At 35.7% G+C, this 23,932-nt stretch overlaps 2 protein-coding genes across 2 annotated transcripts in view; one reads left to right on the top strand and one right to left on the bottom strand.

Moving 5' to 3' along the window:
• The first annotated feature begins 547 nt into the window (after positions 1–547).
• Positions 548–1,970, top strand: LOC6053108 (protein 60A). Its single transcript, XM_001869217.2, has one exon. It carries the CDS (start codon positions 658–660, stop codon positions 1,942–1,944), a length of 1,287 nt encoding a protein of 428 aa, XP_001869252.2. The 5' UTR covers positions 548–657; the 3' UTR covers positions 1,945–1,970.
• A 7,949-nt stretch (positions 1,971–9,919) lies between these two features.
• Positions 9,920–23,932, bottom strand: part of LOC119768045 — a 139,070-nt gene continuing 125,057 nt past the window's right edge. The window contains exons 3-5 of the mRNA XM_038258368.1: positions 11,062–11,664; positions 10,868–10,995; positions 9,920–10,732 (exon numbers count right to left, since the gene is read on the bottom strand). Coding sequence (XP_038114296.1) covers positions 10,342–10,732; positions 10,868–10,995; positions 11,062–11,664 — 1,122 coding nt within the window. The 3' untranslated portion in view covers positions 9,920–10,341. The remainder of the gene's footprint in view (positions 10,733–10,867; positions 10,996–11,061; positions 11,665–23,932) is intronic.

Below are 23,932 nucleotides of genomic sequence, written 5' to 3' on the forward strand. Positions count from 1 at the left end.
GTGTTTATTGGATTGATTTCTTTTGAAATAAGATAGTAATATAGAAATGAATTTTCAAATACTCATTCCAGATCATCATTCAATTCATCTATCAATTACTACCAAACTCATTCGCTCAAATTTAAAATTAAATTAAATTAAAACAAGCTAACTGCATCATCATCATCATCCTCCACACTGCTCAACGAGCTGAGCTGAGCTGAGTGATCTTCACGAGAAGCGGGCTGGATTCTTTCAAAGCCAATAAGATAAACATACACTTGAACGAACGACTATCACCGTTTGTAAACTTCCACATGCTTCCGAGTGCACAGTGAAAAATATTAAGGTAATTGTGTAATGATTTTTGTGAAATTTAATTGATTTTTGTTAACTTTCAAGCTTACTTTTTTGATACTTCAAATTTGCTAGAATATTTTTTTACTGTGTCCGCCCCCCCCCAAAATGATATTTCAGGTACACAAATTGGGCAGACGAAGGCAGAGAGAATGGAACGAGAAAAAGGAAATACCTAAAATTGCCATGCACCGTCCAGCGCAAGAGAGAGACCTTCGAAAAAACCGAAAAAGATCGTCCCTAATATGTTCTACCTACCTCAATAAAACTCGTTCCCCTCGCCGGAGAGAAGATCAAACCAGTCATTCATAAGTCGTTGCGATGATCACTGGCGCGCTAATTCTGCTCGTGGTGGCGCTCCGCGGTGCCTTGGCCGTGTCTGGAATCTACGTGGACAATGGCGTCAGTCAGACGATCCGCCAGAACGCGATCACGCTGCACGATCGGCAGGAGATTGAGCACGAAATTCTGGACTTGCTGGGGCTGCCGGATCGGCCAAACTCGAAGCACATTCATCCGTCGCTGCGCAAGTCGGCGCCACAATTCCTGCTCAACATCTACCACAAACAGTTGGACGCGGCGAAAGGTCGAGGGCGCGGACGCCGGCAGAGGGACACGGGCAGCGTTTACAGTAGAAGTCTGCTGACCATCGCGGATGAGCGCGTGATCGAGGAGTCGGATGTGATCATGACGTTTCTGAACAAGGGCCACAAAGATCTGCCCAAGATACGTCACCGGAGGTACGGCGAGCGGTTGTGGTTCGACACGAGCGAGACTTCGGCGGACGGAGCGATGCAGCTGTACGCGAGTCTGCGGATCTACAAGAACTCGACGATCGACGACTGGAACGCGATCACCAGCGGGAGGTTGATCACGGTACGGGCATCGCTGATTCGTGAGTACAACGCCAAACGGGGGGAGCACAACTTGGAGTTGATCGCGGAGCACACCGTTCCGTACAACTACGAGGGTTGGCTGGAGATCAACGTTACGGACGCCATGGACCAGTGGATGACCAACCGAATCGGTAACAAGGGAATCTTCGTCGATGCGTACTACAACGAAAGACCTTCCAAGAACGTTCGCCCGCAAGATTTCGGCCTCATTCTCTCCAACAAGTACGGACGCTATCAACCCTTCCTGGTCAGCTACTGCAAGGGTCGTGAACTGGTCAAACCAACGACCCACAACAACCGATCGAAGCGCAGCGTCGTCAAAAACTCCCCCAGAAAAGCCCCAAAGAAATCCCTCAAGCCGAAAAACCCCTTCCTCGAGCGATGGTCCCAGAAGGAAAAATCCTGCCAAATCCACACTCTGTACGTGAGCTTCCGTGACCTCAACTGGCAGGACTGGATCATCGCGCCGGATGGATTCGGGGCGTTCTTCTGCCACGGGGACTGCAACTTCCCACTTAACACCCACATGAACGCGACCAATCATGCCCTCATCCAAACCTTGGTGCACTTGATCCACCCGAACAGTGTTCCGAAGCCGTGCTGTGCGCCGACCAAGCTGAACCCGATCTCGGTACTGTATCACATCGACGATGCGAACATCAACTTGAAAAAGTACAAAAATATGGTGGTGAAGAGTTGTGGGTGTTTGTAGAGAGTAAGGAATAAATAGAAGTTAAGTTAAATTATTGGTGTTTTTGTTTTGGAAAACGAAAGTCCGTGAAGCGCACACGCACGTGCTAAAAATGTAAACAGTGCAAGCGAGCTGTCAAATTTCTAACCTCAAAAACCGAGTCGGCGTAAAACAAAGTAGACGCGCATCAAGTGCGCGAACTGTGGCGGTAATAACCTTGGATGCGTAGCGCGAAAAATCGTCTCAAGAAGCTGGAGAAGAGTGAGAAGAAAGCAATACTTTGCACATTTTCAAATTTTAGGGTTGATTATCAAGCTAAAAAAATGTTCAGAAATATTTTACCAAAAATCAAAAAACTGAGATTAAAAGTTCATGAATCAAAATTTAAGGGATTATATCTAGATTAAATTTTCAAAACAACCTATCCCTCATGGGTTTCCTATGCAGATAGGGCCTTTTGAAAATTTAATCGAGATATACATGTAAATCGTCAAAAATGACAGAGGTTGGTATAAGCACACCTTTAAACTTTTTTCAAAATGTTTTTGCAGGGCATTAAAATATACATTTTTGTTTATTAACAAAATAAATATGAAGACATTTGGATATACCATTGCCGAGATATAGCTATTTTAGTTTAGCAGTTTCAAAAATCTCAAATCTCAACACCGCTTTGGTCAAATTGGCTCAAAATTTTGGTGGAGACTCGTTAAACTGGTCCCGTGTGCATGACGAAGGCCGATTTTCAAAAACTTAATTTTAAAAATAGATAAAAATATTTTTATGTTGACTTCGTCATGCACACGGAATATGTCTTGGAAGTCTTCACTTCAAATTTCAGCCAATTTGGTCCATCCCATCTCGAGATATCGTGGCACCCGTAAATCAACTCGGTGTTTAGAGAAAAACGAACAGAACGTTTGACAGTTCGCTTTGCGCATGGCACCCAGTCACGACGTTCTAGCAGGATTCTAGCAGAGTTCTTACAGAGCTGGATATTCTTACAGCATTCTAGCAGAAATGTTCCACCGTTCTAGCAGGATTCTAACAGAACCAGCTCTGCTAGAATATTTCATGACTGGGGCAAAATTGTGAACTTAAATCGTCTCTTACTCAGTTCAATCTCGAAATATCTTCATGAAACTTTCAGGAGTGATTGAAAATCATGTTTTAAGTGAATTAAGCGAATTTTCTGAATTATGAAATTTTGTGATTTTCTACATGTATGTAGTCCAGGAGGTCATCTCGAGAAAAAAACATGAAAAAAGTTGGAAAATTAATTCGACCTGAAGAAACCGGGAATTCGACTGGCAAATCAGCAATATTTATTATTACTTGAAAAAACTTGAATCCATTACTTTCCCCGTTTCTGTTAAAAATATTTATTAGCATGCTTTGGTTTATTCAAAGCTCTTTTTTTATTTTTAGTTAATTTTCGATAAACAGTACATACTGCAAAAAGTTTTCCACGCTAAAAAAAATATTTTTGTCATATCTTACATTTTTTGAAAACTAATAATTGCAAAACAACTGAACACACTTTTTTCATTCGAATGCTGAAAATATGGTTTGTTATTTTAATTTTAATTTTATTTTTGCTTTTAACAGTGAAATACTTATCAAAATGGGCAAGCGTTTCACTTAAACCGGGAAAGTCAGAAATATTCGGAAATGGTCGGGAAACTGCTAAAAACGGAAAATAGTCTGGAATTGGGTCCTAAAATGAAGTTTAAATTTGTGATATTATTGCTCATAACGATAAAGCTTATTTTACTGATTACAATGACCCTTTGAACGACCATGAACACCGTTTTTTACCGTTGAACATAAAATTTGACATAGGGCTTTAGTACCCAATTCGTGTATTTTCTTCAAAAGTCAAGAATTGGGTACTAAAGCCCTATGTCAATTTTTATGCACAACGGGAAAAAACACGATTAATAACCATTTCTGATAATTTTTTTTCATTTAAACGCAAAAAAAATATTGACAAGACAACGTTTTTTCGATGGATCAACTATGGTCCCCTTGGAACGAGCTGTCAAGTAGGAACTTTTCTGTCAAGAAGGACCGCGAGGTTAATTTTTCAAAATTGATTTAAAAATCCATTTTAAACTCTTTGTGGTTGTACAAAGGGTCATTGTACTCAGAAAAATAAGCTTTATCGCTGTAAACAATAATATCAGCAATCTAAGCTTCATTTTAGGACCCAATTGCTTGAAGATATTAAAAAAACAATTGCGCGATTTAATAATAATAGTTATTTTTTATTTTGTCACATTGCTTAAATATTGAAAAAAACAATTCCAATTTGCGTACTAAAGTTTCAATATTTTGTGTTTAGTTTTAGTTTAGAATTTTGTATTTTTTTTAAAGATAGATCATGATTTTAATTTATGTATTAGCAAAACGGGGAAATATCTAGAATAAAAACCGTTCAAAATATAAAAAACGTTTTAAATTAAAAAAATCAAACATTTTGAATTTTTGGCACCTGGTCATTTTAATAATCGAGATACTTTTAGTAAAATCTGTTTATTTTTAAATTCAGTTTTTTGTGAAAAATGCAAAAAAGGATAAAAAATAAATAAACAAACTATGTTAAGCAAAAAAAAACAAAAAACTTAAAAATATATAACTCAATACTCGATATTTTTTCAACTAAATTATTTGTTTTCGACAGTTGAAAACTATATTTATGTATCATGTGATGTGTACTTTATGCTTGGAATTTTTATAATAAACTTTAAAAGCTTTGGTAATTATTTTTGAACATTGCTTGATTTCAGATAGAAATAGAAGCTCTCGAGGCTTCTTTTTAAAAAATATTTTGTTATTTTAACAAAAGAGTTTAATAATTGAATAATTTTTGAAATTTATTTAGATAATTTTTGTTGATTTGCAATCTCTAAAATTACAAATAGGGAAAAGTCGGGAATTTCAAAATAAGATTTAAGTGACCACCCTGACCGTGTTGAGCATACTGATTACCAATTAAAAAAATATTATCTTGTTTTTTGAAAGTATGTACAAAATTTTATTTTTTAGGAATTTTGTGATATTTCCGGAAAAAAGTATCTTCAGTGTTGGTCATGATTTCTACTGGTTAAAAAAAAAGTACACAAATAAAAACAAATATTGAGTGGTTCATTTTAAATATGTTTGATTATTTTTTGACTGGTTCGAGGTGTGCAAAATTTCCATGGACGTTCGGAATTCCTAGAAAGTTAGCGGAATTAAATTTAATGTTTTCGTTTATTACCTAGCTTCGATTACAATAAAATGATTTTCTTTGTTTTTTTTTGTTTATAATTCTCATATAATATAAATCCATTTGCAATTATTTCACTATTTTTAAGGTACAACGTACCGATAAAGCTGTCAACGCAACCGAAAACTGAAAACTTCGCCAATAAAATACACTATTTATTTTCGTTTCTTTCGCGGCTTTCGTTACATAATTTCTCTCTCTGTTTGTGTATTCGATTTTACGTTGATGTTTAGTTTTTTTCTATTATTAATTACAATTCGAATCAATTATCGTCCTTTCGCGTGACATTATCTGTAATTATTGTGCCTGTCGTCCTCCTACGGGTCTCCGGTCTCTTCGTTTATTATTTATTTCCGCTCCAACTAGAATTAACAACACAATATTAATCGCTAAAGTGACACAACCTCAATCATTCATTAAACGTTTAATTTTCATTATTATTAGTTCTTGCTGCTGCTTCTTCTTTCTTCATTCCAAATTAGCTCATCCCATCACATGGTCAGAACGGGGTTAGTTTTTTTCGTAACTCAATTGGAAAACTGAACGAAACAAAAAAATAAGTGTCCTCGCGGCAGAAGTGACACTCAGAACGGGTTCTGTTTTTTGGGTTTGAATGATTTAATTACTTTTTAATTATCCTGTCGCACGTCCAGACACGCTCTGGACAGTCTGCTTTCTGTGTTGTTCTTTTTTCAGTGGAAACAGACGGAAACCATTTGTTTTTCTGTTGTTGCGACTGAATCGTGGAATATCTCGATTAGTTTTCTCTTAACGATTTATTTCAGTGCATTCAGAAATGTCAAACGAAATAATTTGGCTAACTAAGGTTAAGCGTGTAAAAATGACGTACACGTTAATTAAGTTTGGATTATTATTTATGAAAATAAAACAAGTTTAAGTTTAAAGCTTTTGTCAGTTGATTCGGATCAGATAGGATTAATGGACTCCGTTTTATGGTGTAAATAATTGTTTATAGCTCGCTTATTGATTGGTTCATTGGAAAAAGTTAGCCTCTAATGTACAGCGTCCTATAAATTTACCTTCAATTGATTCGGTTTGAATTATTTGGGTAATATTGTCGGTGTGATGATGGTTTAAAGGGTGCATTAAAATATTTACTTTTTTGTGTTTTTTATGGTTGAAGCGAATTAATGGGATTTGAATCTATGTAACTAATTCACAAAACTATGATTTGTGAGTGTTTTTTTGAAGTTCTGGAATTTCTAAGATGAAGAAAAGTACTTTCAAATGATTTAAAAAAATATGGTAAAGCTTTCTTCTGTGTTGCTTGAGTGAGTTTTTTTTTGTTTTCTTGTGTGAATGTGGATTGATCACAGAGTAGAGTTGCTTGTCCATTTGGTTTGGTCCTGCCGATGCAGGACAACCTGGGGCTTTCGATTTTAAAAACTAATTAAATGTATCTGTTTGACTATTTAATAAAATCTGTACAGGGTTTGGGAGTGTCCGTGCGCTCACCTTTGCCGATCCACTTTCTCAGGTTGAACGGAAATGTTAGTTTTCCGTATTTTTTCAGAAATCAATTTGGATTTTGGAGTAATTTTAGTCGATTGATAAGTCAAGTTTTTTTTTGTTAATTTAAGGAATGAGTACTGCTTAAGTTTTGTTTTTGGATTTAAGTAAAATTTATTTTTGTTAGCTAAGAAGGATTGTTCAGTTTGTTTGTTTTTTCCTTGTTTGTATAGTTGATAAGATTGTTTTAGCCCTACGTCTCATTTTTTTTACTTTATGATGATTTATTCTATCAGTCCAATTTTGTATCTGTTGTCTTTAATGGTAGATTTATAAAATGTTAGAGAAAATTGATCAAAATATGAACTACTTATGAGAGTGTTAAAATTAACGATTTAAATTTGAGAGAACAAGCTGGAAATTTCAAAGTAATAGCTGATTTTGGTAGGTTTTTTATGGTTTTTATTCTTAAGATTTCAAGATAAAAAAAATAAATTTAATTTTAATTCAGCTTTCTAATAATTTAAATCCTTAAATTTTCTTAGCTAGCTATGCTATTGTTTTTGGAAACCGATTGTTTTGAACAATTTTGTTTTACTTCAAAAATTAAAAATATAAATTTCTTCGAATTTTATCAAAGACTTTTGCCTGCATATTTAAACATATTTAATGATGAAGGAAGACTATAGACAAAGCTATTTTTAAACATCCTACTAGCAAATGTTGTTCGAGTTAAAAAATATGCCAAAAAGCTGTGAAAGTTTCAGGAAAATAAAAAATAAAAGTTGATTTAGAAATTTTACGATTTTTAGCTAAGAAAAAATATTTTAAAATGTATGTTGTTTTCATATTTATTCTTCTTTAAAATGGAATTAACAGTCTCCAAAAGTAAGAAATAGTTATATTTATTGACAAATTAATCTCGTTAGCTAAATTAAAAAAAACATGAAAACGTCGATTTTATGGATTCTCAATTATTTGAAGATTGAAAACAAAACTTGGAAAAATCGAATTGTAACTAATATTTTTACGTGTTTTCAATTTTTAAAATTATAAACATCAAATTAGAGTTCAGCGACCCCAAACTAGTGAAATTTGGGTGGTTGATGACAGTGCAGGGTGGCCAATAAAGTCGTTGAATCGTTCAACTTAAATTGACAATTTTTTTTTCAAGGTAAATATTTAAAAATGTTAAATGAAGTTCATAAGGTCATTGCATCTTTTATTTAAATTTTTTTAAGTATGGGTAAAAAAATAGATAAACGTTGTTTTTCGCGATAAATGAGAAAACTGTTTTTAGCAATTGCGTCGTGAAACTTTTTCCTGTCATTCTTGAACGACGAAATAGCCTACTTTTCTGTACCAAAAATAACAGAATCGAATTGCAACACTTTTCAGAAGAAATGCACTGAATTGAGTGCTGAAAAGTTGAACTCTAGAGTTTTTTTTTATTAGGTCCAACATATGAAAGACAATAGTTTATTGGTCCTTTAAAAAAAACTCTGGAACTTTTCAGCACTTGTTTCGAAAAGTAGCACTTTTTTTTTTATTTAAATGATTTATTGACAAAATACATAGAAATTTGACTTAAAATTCCCCTCAATGGGTGTTTTCGGAATTGCAAAAAATGTTGTATGGAACTCGTTGCAAAACTTGATTTTTTCAGCACTCTTCGTATTTATCCACTCGGTGAACCTCGTTGGATAAATATACGACTCGTGCTGAAAAAATCCTCTTTTTGCAACTTGTTGCATAAACTACTATTTCAGCTTTAAAAAAATTCAAAAAATATCAAAAATTGTAAAAATGACAGAACAGATTTAAGAAATTTTCTCTTTTGAAAATTCATTGACAATTAAATAAAAAAATCCACAAAATCCAAAGTTTCCAGATGTTTTGATTTTGTTTTTTTAAAATTAAAATCATTTAAAACCAAGTTATTTGAAAAATTTTGTGATTCCTTTATTTTTCAGTTAAATCCTTTGATGCTTGGCCATTTCAAAAATGAACTATCGATTTAATGCACTGCCTTTAATTATCTAGAAAAATCTGATTGCTTAAATTTTATCTCTCAGTCGAAATTATGAGTGCATTATTTTGAAGTATTTTTTTTTCTAAATAAAATGTTAAGTTTATATTTTTACAAAAAAAATCGAATTGAGGAAATTTTTTTTTTTACGCAAAATAGAAACTTTTTTCTTACCAATTTTTGGTTTGTAATCATTTTTGCCAATATTCATCAATATTTCTATATTTCACAAGCGCCATATTGACCGCCATCTTTTAATAAAAATTCCCAGACCACTTTAGAGCCATTTTGGGGTCACTTTTGAGCTCAACCTCCCAAATAAGACAAAGATGATAAAAAACGTGCTTCGATTATCCGATGTTCAAAAATCGAGTGTAATTGAGGGCACTACAGTAGCTGTTCGGTAACTGGGCGTTGTTTAACTGGGCGCTCAGACAAACGTCAAAATGACCGAGGGGTTGGATGCAAAATTCATGTTTAATAAATAAAAGCACTTTTTTCAATTTAATATTGAATTTCAAGTCACAATTAAAGAAATATGAAAAGTAAGCACAATAAATAAATTTGAGTAACTTTTACTTTTATATTTCATCACGAAAATATTATGCATCGTTGCATCGTTGGTCCCCTCGTAATTTTTCGTTCAGCCCAGTTACCGAACAAGAACTGTAATAACAAAAAAATCAAAACATCAAAAAATAATAATAGTAAACGAAAAAATAAGTAATAAAACTATCAAAATAAAAAGCATCTGGCAAAATAACACCAGCTAAAAAAAACAACTAACAAAAGCAAAATTGTTTTTACATAAATTGTGAATTTTCTTTGATCTTTTTCCTTTTTTTTAAAGGGATAATAAACATTCTCCTCGTCACTAAATTTTATCTGGAATTAATAATCTGTCTATATGTTACAGTAAGTTCAGAAAAAATAATAGAAAAATGTAATGTTTAAATTTCCGGATTTCCAAGCAACAGAGTGAAGTCATCCCAAGCAATAATTTGTTTCAGGAGATCTACAAGAGCTCTTCAAGATAGCTACAGCATATCAGTTTGGCCCGTGGCAGGATAAAATTAACTTCAAACCTTCTTCAGGAGTTTGGAAGAGTACTTGAAGAGATTTTTATCCTGTCGCGGTCCAAACTGCTATGCTGTAGCTATCTTGAAGAGCTCTTGTAGAACTCCTGAAACAATTTGTTACTTGGAATATGATGTTGAAGTTCAAAATGATTTCGATAATACCGATGTTTGATCAAATGTTGGATATATCATTACAAATGTTTGATAAACTTGGTGACCGTGTGATGTTGAATACGAACTAAATACCGTCTTCTTTAGCTGATTTTCTCTCATTCTTCTTATTCATTTGTTTTCTTCCTAAATTTCCTTAAATGATCTACATCATAAGAAAGAAGCACGTTTCCGCCCCCTCCCTCCCGATCGGTTCGCGCTGGGAGGTTCACGTTCACGTTGTGCTGCACAATGTTCTTCGCTGTTCTGCACTTTTGTCACTAATTTTCGAGGTTAAAAAGCTTCCTGACGCCCGACGCTAGCGTTCTGTTAGCCACGCGGTGATAGCTGTTGGTCACGAGGGTGGTGGCCGTGGTGGCCTGTGCCAGCGTGACTTCGGTCGGGGCCAGGAGCAACCCTCACGTCCGTACGTACTTGTACACTACGAGAAACACCAGAAAGCTAACCATCACTAGAACACAGGCGGTGACGACCTTGGCGAACGTGTTCAGGCCGGACTCGTTCGGGTTGAGCGGCCGCGTTGAACTCTGCTCCGTCGAGGCACGCCGCTTCGAGGCCAACCCGCGGGCCAACGCCGGAAAGGCGAGCGATTGGGTAAAGGTGAGCTTGTGGAGCGATTCGCTCAGGGAGTACGGCCCGACGGAACCACGGGCGGCCGCTCGCAGCAGGGCGTACTCCAGGTCCAGGGCGTCAAAGAGGGAGAGACGGGCGGTCATGGTGGAGGCGCGCCGCTGGTCCAGATCGAGGTGGTCCTTGTCACGCTCGGGGCGCAGCCAGGGGTCCGAGGATCTAGACATGGGTTAGAGAGTAGAGAACAAGTGGAGTTTAATCGCTAATTTGTTTAGCTGGGAAAGAAGGAGGCGTGGACATACCGTACCAAACGCAGTGTTAGTAAAAACATTAAAATTCTTAAAACATGTTTACCTTTGTGGATGATGTCCCAGGGTGGCCACCGCCACCGACGTCAGGGATGAGGTCGTGCTGGAACTGGCCGTGCACAGGCCGTGGTTCCCCACGGCACCGTTGAACTCCGTATTGTCTTCTAGTGATGACTACAAGATACAAGAGAGATAGAATGAAGAAACACGATTCTACACATATCCCAACGTGGTTCTCACTTGGTCGGGTGACGTCGGTTGGCGCAGGGCAAAGAGTCGGGCATGGTCCGGGTGCAACAGGGACGTCGACGGCCGCCGGTTGTTCCGGTCCACCGAGGGCGTCGGCGAACCCACCGTCGGCGATGCACTTGGTGAAATGGCGTTGGACACGACCATTGGATGACAGGGCATGGCCACCGGCGAGGGCGACGCCTGCACGGAGTCAATCCCGGAATCGCCGGCCTGCAGCTGGTCCACGAAGAGTGAGTTTCGCCGCAGGTCGCCACTTCCGCTGCCCGATGCGATCGCCGGATGGTACAGCGAGGAGGTGTGATGCAGACCGCCCAAGTGGGTGTCATCGGGGGCCAGCGGGAACACGAAACTTTGGCCGTCGGCTTCGCCACGTGGCGAGTCCTGGCTTGGCCACACCTGCAGCAGCGGAAGCGAACATGTGGGCGGGTTCCTAGCCGGACTGTTGATGCTATTCTGGTGCGGCTGCTGGAAGGCCTTTCGTCCGAGTTTTGTAGGACTTTCGCAGCCGCCGGAGTCTTCGGACGATGTGGGAGGTTTGGTGGTGGTCCGCCAGAACTTTTTCAGCCGCAGCTCGCGACGTTTCTCTTGTTGCTGGTGTGGAGAGAGAGAGAGAGGGGAAAAACAGAACTTTAAATTCTGACCAAAGAGAGCAAATCAGCACCAGATGCCGAAGGGGAGCAAAATTGCCAAATTCTTTGGTGATAAATTTTATGCCATTCATATATCATTTTGTGGTAGAGACCAGAGGTTCTTCAGCAAAATTTGGGAACAAAAAACTTGTTTTCAAAAATATACTATAATTTGTTTTGTTCATCTCATTGTATTTTGAATTTTTTTAATTAAGACTCTTTTTTTTTAAATAATGTTATTCGATAGCTCCGGCAAATTTTACAAAATTTGCAAATTTTACAAAATTTACAAAGTTTACCAAATTTAGCAGATTTAGCAAATTTACCAAATTTACCAAATTTACCAAATTTAGCAAATTTAGCAAATTTAGCAAATTTAGCAAATTTAGCAAATTTAGCAGATTTAGCAAATTTAGCAAATTTAGCAAATTTAGCAAATTTACCAAATTTACCAAATTCAGCAAATTTACCAAATTTAGCAAATTTAGCAAATTTAGCAAATTTAGCAAATTTAGCAAATTTAGCAAATTTAGCAAATTTAGCAAATTTAGCAAATTTACCAAATTTACCAAATTTACCAAATTTACCAAATTTACCAAATTTACCAAATTTACCAAATTTACCAAATTTACCAAATTTACCAAATTTACCAAATTTACCAAATTTACCAAATTTACCAAATTTACCAAATTTACCAAATTTACCAAATTTACCAAATTTACCAAATTTACCAAATTTACCAAATTTACCAAATTTACCAAATTTACCATTTTTTTTTTTGAAATTAAATATGTCTTTATTGAATATTCTTATAATAATTACATTTATTTTACATGCTAAGTGGTATGGCCTAATGCTCTTCATCTTTGTTGTATTTTTCGTTTTATTATTAACTGATCACATTTATTTTATTTACTTCAAATTGTTTTACATTATTGCATTGAGTCGAATACATTTGGGTAAAAAAGAAAAAAAATCACTTTAACATCTAATCCTAACTTAAAACTAAAAAAAATAAATTCATTGAAATATTCAAAATCACTAGAACGAGTAAACTACGAACTGTATTTTAAGATCAATGCTCCAAGAGTTCTTACTTGTTCCTGGCGAGTTTTGCAACCACGCAGTGTTGTTGTCATCTCGATGAAAATGTTAAAAAGTTCTTGTGGTGAAAACAGGTCACTACTGCCTTCACCCGTTGATGTTGGTTGGTTTTCCCTCGGTTGCTGACTGAAGCCTGGAGGTGTTGTGTTCTCTGCAACTCTTTGCCGCTGATTCAACGGCAATGGCTGCAGATTTGGAACTACTCGAACAGATCCCGCTCCCGCAGGTGACGCCAAAGCAGGAAAATCCACGTCCGTGTATGCTGGTGGTGTTTTGCGACGATTTGGTTGGTGCCTCGTCGTCGCTTGCTGCCGAATTTTTACAAACTCAGCTCGTTTTGGGCAGCTCCGATTCTTGGTAGAATGGTCGCCGCCGCAATTGAAGCATTTCGCTTCGATGTTCTCGTTGATTGTTTCGCAAGCTTGAGTTTTGTGCTCACCTCCGCAGGTTGCACAACGACTCTTGATGAAACAGTTCCTTCCACCATGTCCAAACTGCAAACAGTTCGAACACTGTGTCACGTCACGGTGCACTGGACGATAACGTTCCCAAGTCACGATGATGTTGAAAATTGCCCGAACTGCTTTCAGCTCAGACGGCGTTGTCGATCCTTTCTCGAGATGAACCAGGTACAGTTGATCACGATACTTGATGTCCTTGTTGTGTCTCGTCATCTTGCAGACTTCGATCACATTCAACTTAAGAGTTTTGAGCTCTTCTTTCAGCACACTCACATCCATGTCGTACAGGCCTCGGAGGACCTGTTTCATGGGGCGTTTACCTGGATCGTCATGGCTGTAGTATTCAATCTTGGTGTTGTTCAGGAAATCCCGAACGTAGTTGTAATCCTTTCTGGTAGGTAGCAGAATTTTGAGTCCATCAGCACACAAGCGGATGGAAGCTCGTAAAGCACCAGATTTGATAAACCCGGTCAGCCACTTTCGCACCGAATCCGATGACGATGTTTTCACAAAAATGGGTGGCAACTTTTCCCGTCGTTCAAATTCTTCCTTCTCGCTCACGTCCACAGGGAGGGTAGCGAACTGGTTTCCAGACGAATTTTGAGCGTCCTTGCTCAAACTGCCTGGCTTTGCAGGTAGCGCTTCGGCATTCTTTAGCTTCTTCAAATCTGCCGATCCTGCTGGTGAGGACCGCCTCTTTTTCTTGCCGTGAGGCATTTTTTGCACTTTTTAAGCACTTTTCAGGAGCTAATATCCAGGAGTACCTCACTGATTGGTGTTCCACAAGGGAATTACCAAATTTACCAAATTTACCAAATTTACCAAATTTACCAAATTCACCAAATTTACAAAATTTACCAAATTTACCAAATTTACCAAATTTATCAAATTTACCAAATTTACCAAATTTACAAAATTTACCAAATTTACCAAATTTACCAAATTTACCAAATTTACCAAATTTACCGAATTTACCAAATTTACCAAATTTACCGAATTTACCGAATTTAATAAATTTACAAAATTTACAGCAAAGCAAACTAAATCAGGTCGTTTGTAAATATTTTTTGAAGTTCACGTCAGAGTCGAGGGACATAAACATAAACTTATTGGGAACGGTCTTATGAATTAAAAATTTCTTTATGCAACAAGTTGCAAAAAGAGGATTTTTTCAGCACGAGTCGTACATTTATCCAACGAGGTTCACCAAGTTGGATAAATACGAAGAGTGTTGAAAAATCTAGTTTTGCAACGAGTTCCATACAACATTTTTTGCAATTCCGAAAAACACCCGTTGTGTGAAATTTTAAGTCAAATTTTCATGTATTTTGTCAATAAATCGTTAAAATCTAAAAAATGTTGAAAAGTGTTACTATTCGAAACAAGTCCTGAAAAGTTCAACTTTTCAGCATCCATCTCAGTGCTGAAAAGTGGAACTTTTTAGCATTTATTTTAAAAAGTGTTGTTATTCGTTTCTGTTATTTTTGGTACAGAAAAGTAGGCTATTTCGTCGTTCAAGAATGACAGGAAAAGTAAGTAGTAAGCTCTTTATATTTGAGAGCTGACAAGTTCAACTTTTCAGCACTTGTATCGAAAAGTAAAAGTAGTTTTAGACTTTGTATTAGTTTTTATGATGATCAAACAGGCGGACCCCAAATAGAAGCGGGGCAGAAAAGGTTTAACTGAAAAATCCTATTCAAATGGTGAAATTCAAATTTGTTCAAAATGCATCAATTTTCGCTTTTTTTTTTATTTACTTGCTTTTGACTTCAAATTCGAGTTCAGCGACCTATTGCTGATTGCTATTAAATTACTAAATGTATTTTTTCAATATTTTATCTCCGCCATCTTAGATTAAAAAAATATAAATCACTTTAGAGTAGTTAAGGGGTCATACTTAAGTTCGACATTTTTTTTTGTGATTCGATTATCCGAAGTGAAATTTTGTCAAAGCCTTCGAATAATCGAGTCTGGACTGTAGTACGACTCGTGCTGAAAAATTCGTCTTATTGCAATTTGTGTACAATTTTCTTAACTTATTTTTTCTCTTATGCAATCTTCAAAATCAGCAGTATCTTTAGAAACATCCCCTGGCAAAGCATTTTTTCACAAGCAAAATATATGCATATTTTATCACCCACACTGATGTCCAAAGTGGGTGCTGCTGCACTCAGATTTGCAGCATATTTTATCATTTTTTTGCGCATTTCAGCTCAAGTGCCTCCACCCGAAAGCTTTGGACTCCCTCGAAAAAAAAACCCAAGCTCCTGATGCACATGAGACAAGAAATTCAAGCGAAAAAAACAAAAAAGCGATGTAAAATTAATGGCAACTTTTGGTGTATCTTCTCTGGCTCAAGTTTCGCTCGTTTTTTTTGCTCCTCCCTCTCTGAGACCGCTCGTCAAACCAACCGGCGCGTAAAGATAATTCTCCGGTTGCCATTAATGTTATTTTGGGGTCGTAAATATAAACCGAGACTGACTGGCTGTGAGTGTGTGTGTTAGTAATACGCTAAAATGTAATAATCTGCCACGTGGAAGACTGTACTCGCGCGAGAAGATGACGACGGTGGCGTTGATGATGATGAAATTATGCTGGCAGGGGACTTCATCAACATATCTTTTTTTTTCTTTAGATATTTCAAAGGAAAAATGGTTGAAGTTGCTGCTCGTTTCTTTGAAAACTAATATTGAAATTATTCCGCTGTGGTTAACTTAATGATGATTTGCTATGAAAAAGACAAAATTAAAAAAAAAAATGAAACTTAAACTGAACCATAAGACTAATACTATTTCAACTTCACACATGTTGAAAAATAACAACCTCAATTCCACCGAAATCGGAGAACTCACCACCCACATGGGAAATTATTTCCAATTGCGGTGCCAAATTTCACCCTGCACAGTTTTCCCCTCCCGGAATCAATCGCTTAGCCATGGCTTGAGCCAATTGATCCCAATTCGTTGGAAAAGCAATATTTTAACCCTCTTCCCTTTTCTCTTCGGCCATCCTTAAACCGATCAAAACTGTTGGCAATCTATAAAGTCGCGTGTCGAAAATTCGTGAAAAAAAAGTGGCTCTCACTTTGACTTAAAAAATGAGGTCGAATTTTCCGGAAAAATCGTGCTTCGAAAAGTGGCCTCAATTGGCTTGTGAAAGCATTTTAATCAAGTCTGTGGCGCGCAATTTACGGGTTATTTTGATGCAACACGATGCTGGGGTAGCAATAATTTCATCAATCGGAAGGCTCTCGATGGCATACCGACGCAAATGATGGTTTATAGCTATAACCATAACTGAAGGTATTGATGGCGGTGGCAATCCAGCTAATTAACTTGCAATTTACTCGCACGTTTTGTTGAAATTGTTGGTGCAATGGATACCATAAGGGTGACTTTATTTTTGAAGTTCCAGGTATTTAAATTGATCTTAAATAGTAAAAAAAAACTGAGACGAAAAATAGGTTTTATTAAATCTCGACATTTTTTTGATTGGGTCCTATACACATATGAAAGACAATAGCTTATAGGACCTTTTTTTTTAAAAAAAAAACTCTGGAAATGAACATTGGAATTTTGTTTAAATGCATATTTTTCCGAAATCTTTAGGATAGAAAAAGAATTAACCTCTTATATTTTGTCGCCTGTGTGCAATCTTATGACATTGTCCAGATTTTTTTTAAATTTTGTTTATCCTTTTAATAGGACATTTTTTATGACTGGTGACACGAAATGGGAATATTCGTAAATCGATTTGGTGTATTCGGCAAAGTTATAGGTTAGCATTAGGCTGGTACAAACTTTATTTGAAGTTTTTTTCCCTCGGCTCTGGTCAAGGTCGAGGGAGGAGAAAAATCAAGCCTAATTTCCACTATTTGAAAACAAATATTGTCACAAAATGTTTTAACAATTGTTGCAGTTTGCTTAAAAATTTACAAAATATCAATAAATATAAAAAAAATCCTGAAGTTTGTTGTATTTTTTTCAATCAGTGGGATCCCCAAATTCAAAATTTTTTAAAAGCCCTTAAAGTGTCTTATTTGATAATTACGAAAATGAACGTTATAAAATAAGTTAAATAGTTTACAATCGATTGTACAACAATTTTGAGGGGACAAACACTTGAAATAAAATTTGTAAGGGCCTCAGGACTTTTCAGAAAAAATGGTTAAACGGATTAGTTTTTTATTCGTTTTTTTTTATAACTAAATTCCCAAAATACATATTTTTATGTTAAGTTTTTTACCTGTTTTAGGGGAATTGAAAGGCATATTTTGCGCTGGAATTTGGGATTTTCTAAAATTTTGTCCAAAAGATAAATTCTGGTGATTTTTGGAAAACAATCATAAATATTGTAAAACAATTTTCAAAAATAATTTTTAATGAATTTTGCAATTGAAAATGATTTTCCTTTTCCTTATGATGTACACCGTTTTAAAATTGGATGTGTGACAAAAGGTCGAAAGACATAAGGTCGAATGCCAAAAGGTCGAAAGACATAAGGTCGAACGGACAGAAGGTCAAAAGTGGACAAAAGGTCGGATGGACAAAACGTCGAAAGGACAAAAGGTCGAATGTTAAAAAATAGAATAAATAATTATAATTATAAACTTCAAAAAAAAATCTTGAAAAAAATATTTTCTTACAAACAAGTCTGATTTTCTTGTTTGTCGTAATATTTTTGTATGTTTTTCCATTCTTTCAAATATTAGCAGTTCTTCCAAAAAAAAGTTCAACTTCTAAAATATTTTTTAAGTTTTTATTTTATTTTTAAAAACAACCTAGGGGAAATATACTCATTTTAATCACTCTAAGCCGTTCGACCAATTCTCATCACTTTTGCCGTTTTCCGCTATAAAATCAAAAATTTCAGATATATCAACAATGGAGAGTTGCTTGCTCACTTTTATTTTAGCTATTTATTACTTTGGAACAGTCAAAAACACTTTCTGAAAGCTGTAATTCATGATCAAAGTGCTGATAGGCCGATAATAGAAATAGGCTGAGAAAGGGTATAGTTCCCCTATTCTTGATTGTCAAAATATTTTTGTGAGTTTTTCCATTTTTCAAACATGAGCTGTTCTTCCAAAAAAAAAGTTCGACTTCTAAAATTATTTTTATTTTTTATCTTTGAAATGCTGACAAAATTTCCTGCAATTTCATTTTTTGACTTTGTTAACCGAGCTGGTTGCTGAGATGCAGCCTCTTAAAGTTTCAATCTTGTAAAAACAAGTTTTTCTACTCACTTTTTCTTGGAACTTATTGGTACGTTTTTCAGTGTTAAAACAATACGATAACTTGAAATAGGTTAACAAAAAATAAAATGATGTTGTTGGTAAATTTGATTTTAGAAGTTTTGTTTGATAATGTTTCAGAAAAAAAAACATATTTTTTCAAAAAGTCTGTAATCAGATTTTGCATCATCCTGAGCTCAAGTGCGAAAGATGCCTCATACTTTTTAATAACACCAGGATCTAAAAAAACTTTTTTTTTGTTTAGTTAGGTACACATTTTCGAATATCCACAAAAAAAGAAAAGAAAATTAAAATGCACGAAAACGGAGAGAACTGCTCAACCTCAATTTAATGGTCTATATGAATCTGCAATAACCCAGAGAGGTCATTTTTTCATCTAGAACAAAAAAAAATCCTTTTAGAATTGCGTGTTTTTCTAACTTTGCAGGGTTACTTTTTAGAGTGTATCAATGTTGCACAAAGTTGTAGAACAGGCAAAAACAAAAATCATATATACATAAGGGGTTTGCATGTATTCTTTATGAGTTAATTTTTACTAAAAATTTTTTTTTAATGTGATGATTTTGACCATTTTTGACCAGTTTTTCGAAGCTTTTACCCTTAAAAAAAAAACTCAATTGTGTACTTTTGAAAGTATTTTTTTTTCAGAAAGCTCAGCTAATTTTGCATTAGAATGCACTTTAGCAACGGAAAACGGCACTGATTTATTATTTTTTTTACTTTTTTGTTGAAAACTACGTTTATTTTGAAATTTTGTGTACGTCATCCAATCGGGCGTCCAATTTTAATCGAAATTCCTGTTGACACCAAATTTAAATCTCTTCTCGGTTGTGAGCTACAAATCACTATAAACGTGTCTTAGGAAAATCCTGAAAAATTAAAGGGTTCTACCGCCCCTTTATCACGAGTTATCGAAAATCGAGTAAAGTTTTACGGAAATCTAAGATGGGTCGGGGCAACTGCTGTGTGAGTTGGCGGAGAATTACCCATATATTTTAAGGTTTATTGAAGAAATTAACCAAATCTACTCAAGATTTAAAATTTTGGTTCAAACCCTGTTTAAAATTACTGTTATTTTGAGATAAGTCTTCTTTTTCAATGTGTTATCAAATTCAAATGAACTTATTGATTGTATGGTGAATATATTGTTTTGAAAAAGGTATTTATTTCATACGAATCGTTGAACATCTATTTTCTTTTCCTTTAATATTTAATAAAATTTGCTGATTCACCATGCGTTTTTCAACGATTAACATCTAATTTTTAGATTTGTTTTTCAGAAACTGTGGAAAAGCTTCATTCATATTGTTGTGATAATTTGCCGATATAATGCCTTTCCATCAGATTGACAACATCCCTTTCGGAAATCCTGTCTATCCGACACAATGTGCTAATAAAATCACACTCCAGTGGGTTCGAATTCATTTGCTAGCCACAAACTCAAATAAAGCTTTATCCCCATTCCAATGGGGCAAGAGGACACCCTCGCCCTGTACAAACATACCGCCTCTGTGTCTGGAATGCGTGCAACAGTGTAAAATCGCGCACAATATGGTTGGTTGGCTGACTGTTCATGAAACTAAATGAACCGATTCGTAACGCAATTAGGTTACCCTCCATCCAACCCCGCTTGCCCCCTGAAGCAGGAGGTCTGATCCATTATGAAATTCTCGGTACATGCGGTTTTCTGGGTATCGTTGTCCCTCTGTATCCTCACTCCCCGGGACTCGGTGATGTGATTTCAATGGTGTCGGCGGTAATCGGATCGAACTTCCTCGAAATGGCCACGTGGTGGGAAATTGCCCGGAAAGAGACCCCATCCGAACGCCGGTGCGTCTTCCAGCCAGATTGGGCCCATTAAATGCCGTTGGTGTGAAACTGCGGAAACTGCGCTGACCACCATCCCCATCAGGAATGTTGTAATCGTTGAAAGGATCGGATGGTGTGGGTTGGGTGAGCCTATCACATTTCGGTTCCACGTGGTTGGTGCCCCGTGATGCGTGCACGTACGCACGATATTCTGCTTGTCATAATGGGTGACACGTGCGTCACGTGAGTGTCGTGAAGCGAGTGAAAAAAAATAACCAAAAATCAATCAGCCTTTTGACATTGGCATTCAGAACGGTGCGCGATGGCATCCAGGTGATTACACTGTCAATCAGGTGGTGGATTTTGTGGGACGTTTTGGTGTTTGAATTTGGTTACTTTAATGAATTAAGAGATTGCTTATGGTTTGGAATAATTAAAGCTATAATCGACTTTTCTCCGTTTTTTTTTGTCTTTTCAATGAAACTGTTTCCTATGTCAAAAGAAGCCATTTTGCATCTTTAGGTTATCCATTTCTATGTGAATATTTGAAAATATGTATCTTGAAAAGAGATTTTCTGATCGATTTGGTTTCTTCGGCAAAAGTGTAGGTTATAATTAGGACATTTTTTTAAAGGACATGGAAAACGAACATTTTTGACGATTGCTTACCAACATAAAAAGTTTGCAGATGAAGATTTTTTTTTGTTGACAATGTCAACTTGACATTGTTGCATCTTATTAATATATGTGAACAAATAAAAAAAAATTTGTGAAATTTACTAGAAAAAAAATACTGTTTAATATAAAAAAAAACAATATTTCTGCGTTTTCGGCCATTTTTTCATCAAAACATAAGGTCTCAATGTAATATTAATTTTTTTAACCTTTCGTGGTTGATGTTTCGAGCCGGGGCTCTGACTTTTAATCACAAAAAGTAGAATAGAAAAAATCGTTTTTTTTATATGTTCCAAGGGATTAAAAAATGCATCTTTTGCATTGGTTTAGAATGGTGCAGAATTTGGCAAACAAGAAATATAATTTTTTGAAAAAAGGATTTTTGGAAATTCTAAAAAAATGTCAAACAAAAGATCACAACTAATTTTTAGATGTAAAATCAAATTTGAAGAGAGAAAAACTGAGAAAATTTCCCTCAATTTCGCTTTTTTGATTTCATTGATTGGAATGCTGATGGCTGAGATGAAGCCAGTTAGAGCTTAAATCTAGTGAAAAACGAGTTTTTCTCTTTGTCATCTAATTTGCTTTTATTTTTCAACTCGTGATTTCATGGAAACTATTGGGTTGATTTTCAATGTTTAAAAATTAAACTCTTGTTAATTTTTTTGCTCTTCTCAATAAACATAATGTCGTTGCAATTTTTTTCAATACTTATATCGCCCCTTCCCTTTAAAATCGGTTTGAAAAATCAGGTAAAAAAATATATTTTTCCAAAAACTTTAAAATTGAATAAAAAAAGAGAAGTCCAACCAACTGAAAACGATTTAAAATGCATCTTCCTGCGTTTCAAATCATATTTAGCATGTCTGGGATCGATTACAAATATTTTATTTTTTTGTGGAATTCCAATGTTTTTTCGCCATAAAAAATTCTTCAATACTTGGATATTTTTGATTGAAAGGTGTAAATTGCATTTTTTGACACTTTTTTCATTGATGCCTTGTAGTTTCAATTTAATTTGAAAAAATGTTTGCCTTACTTATTTTAAAAATCTATCCCATTTTTTGAAAATACCCAAAATAAGTGTTTTTTTTTCCTCAAAAGATTAATACCATTGATTTTAAAATCAAACAATTGTTTTTTATAGAAAAGAGAAGAAAATTTCACAAAAGAAGAAAAGTTTTGATTGAAAAGTGTAGAAAATTTCACAAAAGAAGGATTTTTCGTAAAATTTCACCTAAAAATTCCTTTAAGTTAAAAACGGTGAACTTTATGGAGAAATTTCAATGGCAACTTTGCTATGGTGTCTTTTGTAATTTTTGAAATTTAGTTAGACAATTTTTATTCAATAATCTTTCTTTTTTATTCAAAATTCAAATCTCCGATATTAAATTTTGCACTATCCTAACCTTAGCGCAAAATATGTCTTTCTAAGTCTCCTAAAACACATAAAAAAATATTTAAAAAAAAGTATGTTGGGATAAAATCAAACAAAAACCGGATTTTTTTCCGTATCCCGTGCCGAAGACACAAACGCGATCACAAAATTCTATTCTATTATCGAATATTTCCCTTGGCTTCACTGGAAGACAGTGATTTTACCGGATTGCAGACTGGATTTCGTCATGTATAAATGACGATTTTCCAAAACAGGTTGGCTAGGAATCGATAATTGGGAACAGAACCATTTCCACCAGAACCCCACTCTCACATACGTGACTGCCATCCAGGGTTGTAAAAATATCAAACTCTTAGTTCTCAGCGACTAAATTTATCACGCCCAAAATCTCATCTCCCAATTTTCACTGCCCTTCTTTCCGTCGCGAGATTCTCAGCAAAAAGAATTACCTGTCTCTATCTGGTGTTTACACAATCCCGTGTGACATTGTTTTTTTCTCATTCCCGCATTCAAAATCATTTCACCTTAACGAAGCGTAGCCACAAAAGCCTCTCAAAACAAAATTGGCCAACGCAGATTAACGGAACGTAGGGCGTGGTCGGTGCCCATTCCCCTTCTTGCTTTCTTAGATTGCGGTTCTTGGAGAAAACAAAAAAATCTTCGGCGAGTGTACGTGAACGAAGAAAAAAGAAGGAGTTCTAGAAAGGGGTTTGAAAGACAGGAAGACTTAGTCTAGACTTAGTGTTGATTCTCCACTATTTTAAGGGGATAGGGGAAAATCTCCCCGGTATCCTCAAGTAAGTTTCACTTTGAGTTGGACGGTTTTTGGGAAGGTATTATATAGGATACGCTCTAAGCAAACGTTGCGAGCAATGGCATAATGTGATTAGGAGTTGTAGTTTAAATGCTCAAGGTAAGAAATCGGATTCTGCTGTTGATAATTTGCCCGTTTGATTATTGTGAAGTTTAATTTTTTTAAGTAGTTTAAATTTATTTTCTGAAGTTACTGGCATGAAATTTTTACAAAAGAATTGCAAAATTTATTTATGTTTTGACTTTCTCTACATTTTTGCCAGATATAATGGATTTACACAAATTGGCCATAAAACTTATGGTTATTTTAGTCAAGTATCAAGTTTCTATTGAAACCAACTTAAATTTATTAAAGTCCTGTCAATTGAAAATTTCCCTTCGAACGAGTGTAAGTAATTGAACTTCAAACGGATGCATCCGACGCAATCTTCCCCATAATAGCCCTCCTTTCACGTTCAATGTAATCAAATAGATCAATAACCAATAGAACCAGCAGCAATCTGTTTAAAATTTCATCAATGCGCAACGGTAACCGTCCACATGGCCAAGAAAGTCATCCTTCGGAACACACGATCGACAGTCTCCGCATCCCACAAGGCTCTGGTAGGTACTGTTTGTTAACTGCACCAAACGGGAGGGGAGGGAAATTGCGGCTCATCTCCGGATGTACATCGGCAAGCATATTGCGGTAGTTACCCACCTATCTGCAGCTGCC

Source organism: Culex quinquefasciatus, chromosome 2, assembly GCF_015732765.1.
Source record: "Culex quinquefasciatus strain JHB chromosome 2, VPISU_Cqui_1.0_pri_paternal, whole genome shotgun sequence".
Classification (NCBI taxonomy): Eukaryota; Metazoa; Arthropoda; class Insecta; order Diptera; family Culicidae; genus Culex; species Culex quinquefasciatus.

Excerpts from the sequence above, each read along its gene's own strand:
- LOC6053108 (XM_001869217.2), top strand. The coding sequence starts at position 658 with ATGATCACTGGCGCGCTAATTCTGCTCGTGGTGGCGCTCCGCGGTGCC.